The following is a 5948-nucleotide window of genomic DNA, read 5'->3' as shown; positions in this document are numbered from 1 at the left end:
AGTTTCCATGGGAAAAAGTCGGTGTAGATATTTGTACACTGAAAGGTGACAATTTCTTAGTAATATGTGACTATTACTCAAACTACCCAGAAGTATGTCCTCTACAAACCCTGAATACTGCATCAGTTATTAAGGCCATGAAATACACATTTGCTGGTCAAGGAGTACCCAAGGAGGTCTATAGTGACAATGGTCCGCAGTTTTCGTCACGCGAGTTTCGTCAATTTGCGAGAAACTATGATTTCCAGCATACTACATCAAGTCCAAACTTTCCTCAGTCAAATGGGCTTGCTGAGAAATGTGTAGGCATTGTGAAGAATCTTCTCAAGAAAACACGAGAGGACAAAGGTGATTTCTACATGAACTTATTGGTTTACAGAACGACGCCACTAAAACATGGAAAATCCCCATTCGAGCTTCTCCACGGGAGAAAAGCAAGGTCAAATCTACCAATTATTGACAGTCAACTTATCGTGAAATCCCAGTCGTCAGAGAAATTCAGAAAGGAAAGGTACGCGGATAAAGTGAAGCAAAAGTTCTATTATGACAAACGTGTTCGCGAGTTACCTCCCTTGGATCGTGGGAACACTGTGAGGATCAGAGACTGTCGTGATAGTGCGTGGTCTACAAAAGGTGTAGTCCGTGAAGAGGTATCACCCAGGTCATACCTAGTTGAATCTGAAACTGGAAACACATATCGGAGAAATCGCAAGGATATCCTGAAGTGCATGGATCGCGAAGTGGTAGAGTCGCCAACACCAGACATTGTCGATAGTGATCAGATCGGTTCGCGTACATGTACAGACTTTGATGATGAACGCCAGGACATTACTCCCGTGAGTAGTCCAATAGTCCTGAGGAAATCGGAAAGAACCATTAAGAGACCAGATAGGCTCATTGAAGAAATATAATATCTTATTTCTTAGTCGGGTCATATGAACTGGCTAAAAGAACTGGTTAATATTGACACTGCTAATTCAGTTATTTGAAGTGTTCTTATTGGATATTTTGTTTTCAATTTAATTCTTAAAAGTTCCAAACAAGGTAAAGTTTTAAGACTTTGAAATAATATTACTGCTTAGATTTATCTTGTAGTGGTAAATTTATCTTTACGTTATTTTCCTTTAAGGGAGGGAGATGTGATGATATTGTGTTATCTTGATTATGTCCCCTTGTGGAACACTCGGGTTGGAGGCAATAAAAGCGGTTCGTTTTGCAGTGGTATTCAAGCATGGCGTGTTATTTGTTTACGCTACAAGAAAGATCACTTTAAAAAGTGATAACAGCACAACGTGAAAAGGCGTTTTTTTAATGAATGTATGTATTGTATGCACTTCCACTGATGTTAACCTCGCTATCTCCATATTCATTGTCCGATCCAAATGTCCAGTTTGACCACTTGAATTGTTCGGGAAAGCCCTGCTAAAAATAGCGCCGATAACGTCACCTGACTAGGCAGTAAACACAAATAGTGCGGGTGAGATGAAACGGTTTCCAAAGGGGCCCCCAGAGAGGGGCCGTCAGGCAACTGCAACTTCTTACCGCACTATGAAACCAAGTTATATGATTTCTAAGTCCGTATACAAACTTAGTGAACAGTAATTATTCATCATAAGAAGTTAATTGCACACTTGTCAATGTTCAGAATTTAAATTTATTTAGCTTTTAACATAAATGTGTTGCCAATAAAGTTAAACAAGGGATGGGGCACAAGTTTTTACAATTTATCACAGCCTTCTCCCGTCATACATTTACAATTAAATGTCAACAATGATAATAGACATAAACATGAAGTAGATATATTTAAATATATATTGAATTTAGTACCGGAATGTGGCCGGTACAGATGGTACGGGGCTAAACACCTTCCCTACACCAAGGGACAAACCTTTCTGATTTTTTTTTATATATTGCCGGGGCAGAGGAGGCCGGGTATTCATATTAGTACGAATTTAAATCTTGCATGTAAAAACAAAAATAATCGTTTAATTCAGCAATATAATTAAATCATCCCATTTTATTGAACCCGGTAATATTATAAATTATGTAAATCCACGGACTTAGATAACACGTATCTCGGTGACCCAGAAAATACGCCGTGGGCCATCACAACAGTTATCCCTTGGAAGGCCTCATGGCAAAATCAAACTGACCAGTCACTTATCCCTTCCTTTCGCATAAACCACTGTATAATTATAGAAACACAAAGTAAACTCTCTCCAATACATGCCCATTAACATATTGAACCAAGTTCATCTGTGTTCAAACTCAGACAAAGATACTAGCGAGCTTAATAGTTTTAGATATTTATTCATAACATAAACAGCGCTAGCATTTCTGTCGATTCCATTTCAGCTTAACCGGCTATCCGGAAGAATACATGCACCGTACTAACTGCTACGGCAGTTATTTTCTCCTTTTAATACTGCAATAATGATTCCGTAACGTACTCCATGCGCTATCTTTTGACCATTTGGCAACTTTTCGTTTCGTAGCTGAGACGGTACAACACTTTTCTTTCGCTTACTTCACGCACACGGCCAGTCGTTTTGTTTACAAAGAAATGGTGTGCTATGCGCATGCGCTGGTAGAGGGAAATCCCTGAACAAAACGTTGGTCAGACAGGTAGAAATACCGATGATTTTCTTAGATTTAATCATTTTTATGAATCCATTTCAGCCAAATCCGACCGTTATTTTCCATAAGGAGTCTCACTTGATATGTTTATGTAGTATTTGAAAAAAAGACAAAAAATAAAGTTACTTCACCGTGATGCCCCTTTAACGGGTCTGTTTCTATAAGGTGGGTGTGAATGTACAACGTTACTTGTGTTTGTGTATGTCCCGGGCGACGCCAAGTAGCTGACCCGCTATGTTAATTATGTGTCCCAGCGGTGGCCGTAGGTAAGGGCCCTCGTCGTGTTCTTGTGTACATGTTTGTTTACTTCTATCTTCTATAATAAAGTTTATTAAATGTTATTTGGGACTTGTTCATTTGTACGCTTGGAACCACGTGGAACCCTAGACTAGAACCTGGGTTGACTTATACGATGACCGAGGTCACTCCTCCTGCAAGTATGTGAGGTATGTTCAGTTGCAAATATGTACATTTGATAGGGTAAAATAGACATATGTTATATAATAGCTTTTGTCGATAGAGTTATTTCCTTTTTACTATGTTATGTATGCAAGTATGTGAGGTATGTTCCAAAGAATACACGGGATCTTACTTGTGATTGCGAACCTCGGTAACACATGTACTGTCTATATGGATCTCCTCTTGTAAAGGCTGGTAACCGACCACAGCGACAAGATCTACCTGGTTCATAGGAACACTCAGTGTTATTAAAAATGTTGAGAAGCTGAAAATGAAGGAAAGGGATCATATGTAGAGAGACTATGCGTAATGGGGAATCGGTTATTACTCAGCTACTACCCAGATGCAAGATTGCCACAGTAATCAAGGCCAGTCGGCCGTAGCTTAACGGTTTGCAATAAACAGACAGATCCTTAAGTCAATAGCCTCAACTGTCCTGTTTTGTGGGAAACAAAACTCTTAGCTCTACGTGGCCACCGTCACAATGCAATAAACAAAGAAGTTACTACAAACAGAGGCAACTTCAGCGAATTACTGGAGTTTAGGATCGAAGCAGGTGACACCGTACCTGACGCACACCTGAAGACAGCCAGCAGCAGAGCAACTTACATCTCCAAAACAGCTCAGAATCAACTGATTGCCATCATTGGAAACCAGATCAGGGATACTATCCTGGATTAAGTGAGAAAGGTCAAGTTCTTTTCTATTCTCGCAGACAAGGTAACGGACGTGTCGAACTCGAATCACATGTCTTTAGTGGTGCAATATATTGACAATGTACAATGCTATCAAGGAACAGTTTCTGTGCTTCCTGGGTTGTGAGTGCTTTACAGGTGAGGCTCTTCAAAGAAGATCTGCGACACCCATCAGGACTTGGATCTTCCAATTGAGAACTTTAAAGGTCAGTGCTACGATGGCAGATCTAACATGGATGGACATGTGAAGGGTGTGCAAGGACGCATCAACGACACGGCAATCTACGTCCACCACATTGTCTCGACCATAGCGTTGTGACGGCGTGCCAGATACCAGTGACGAGGAACATGCTAGGAACCTTGAAATAAATCTATTTCTTCTTCAATGCATCGCCGAAACGCCCGAGGCAGCTGGGGTAGATTATCCACCAGGAGAGGAAGACAAAGCTGGTGGACTTATGCAAGACTCGATGGATCGAGCGACATGTAGCCATCGAAGCATTTGGCGAACTCTACCAGGTTATCGTGAGTTGTTTGGAAGACATGGTGGACACCAGCAAGATATGTGACTCTGAAACCCTGGTGAAAACGAGAGGAATTTTAGCATGTTTACTGAACTTTGAGTTCCTTATTGCCTTCAAGAAGTTGAAGAACTGTCTCCGATACTTGAAACCTGTGACCGTCAACGTGCAGCAGAGATCAAAGGATATAATCCAGAGCTACGGAGAGATCATCCAGGTAAAGGAATGCCTTCAAGGTGTGGCACCAGGAGGCCAAGTACCTAGCTAAGCGCCTTGATGTGGAGCAGAAAATCCCGAGAGTGTGTAAGCGTCAAACCATAAGAAGTAACATACCTGCAACAACTGTTCCCGAGTACTACAGACGAACCATCCTGATTTCCTTCCTCGACAACATCACGAGTGAGCTGGATACCCGCTTCTCCGCGCACAACTAACTCATTGTTGATGGGATGCAGCTCACACCTGATGTCGTCTCTGAGCAGCCTACTGGAGCATTGCCACAAGGATTTCAGTCGCTCGCTGCTGATTGCTACAATGAGGATCTACCATCTCCAGACAGTCTACCATGTGGATACCTCAGATGGTGGAGAAAATGGCAGGCCAATAGTGCGACAGTCCCTCCAGCAACTATCCGGGATGCCCTCAAGTCATGTGAGGCAGGATTTTATCCCAACATTCTGCTGAGGTTGTTGTGCACTATGCCAGTCACTACAGCGGAATGCGAGAGATCCATCATAATTTGCCACAGTATTGAGGTGCACGCACGGACGGACGATGGCACGCATGCACACGCGCAAACACTCGTAAACACTCGTACACAAACACATGTACTTATGATACGCATACTTCCTTATATAGTGTATTTAGAATATAAAATACAATAAACACTTTTGATTTCAATATACAATATATGTAAATGATGTAGAATATATTTAACAACAACAATAATGAGGTCGTATACGAACATGTGTACTAATAAGGATCAACGAAACCGTTTACTGAATTTGATAAAATTCTGAACTGTCCAAAATATCGTAGTGTTCTAAGTGCAGTTAATCTTGGTAATATTTCTTTAATATTTAGTCAACGTGAATAGTCGTGTTTTGTTATGACTCTGTAAAAGTCTGGTTACGGTCCTGTTAGACCTGGTCGTTTACATGGTGGCAGAAGTAAACTCGAACAATGGCTGAAGGTGCATTTCGTTTCCCGAAAAACTGAACATTACGGAAGGTAATATTGCAGAAAATTTCCGAAAATGGAAACGGCAATTTGAAATGTACATGACCTCCAGTGGCGCCTCGGCGAAGAAAAAGTGACACAGGTGGCTATTGTCTTGCACTGTGCTGGCCCACATGTAGTTGAAGCCTATATATTGTGTATATTATATATTCCAAATACATACAATAATGGAATGTATCTGTTTTATAAATACAAGCACATACATTAGTATCAAAGTATTTTTTTTAATTAATGCACAGATCTTCACTTGTAAATCACCACCAAGAAAGCGATACAAATAAACGTTTTACTATATAAATGACACCATTGAGATAAAAATAATATGCAAAAATCTTCATGTTTTGAATAAAAAAATCACAAACTTTACGATATGAACCGCAATATATACAAATGATGT

The 5948-nt window shown here is 40.6% G+C and overlaps 1 protein-coding gene across 1 annotated transcript; it reads left to right on the top strand.

The window, feature by feature from the left end:
* The first annotated feature begins 137 nt into the window (after window positions 1-137).
* Window positions 138-911, top strand: LOC110458794 (uncharacterized protein K02A2.6-like). Its single transcript, XM_021511095.1, has one exon. It carries the CDS (start codon window positions 138-140, stop codon window positions 909-911), a length of 774 nt encoding a protein of 257 aa, XP_021366770.1.
* The last annotated feature ends 5037 nt before the right edge of the window (window positions 912-5948 follow it).

Source organism: Mizuhopecten yessoensis, unplaced genomic scaffold (assembly GCF_002113885.1).
Source record: "Mizuhopecten yessoensis strain PY_sf001 unplaced genomic scaffold, ASM211388v2 scaffold29, whole genome shotgun sequence".
NCBI classification, from domain to species: Eukaryota; Metazoa; Mollusca; class Bivalvia; order Pectinida; family Pectinidae; genus Mizuhopecten; species Mizuhopecten yessoensis.
Note: the sequence above shows the minus strand (reverse complement) of the source record. Positions and strands in the feature narration are given on the sequence as shown.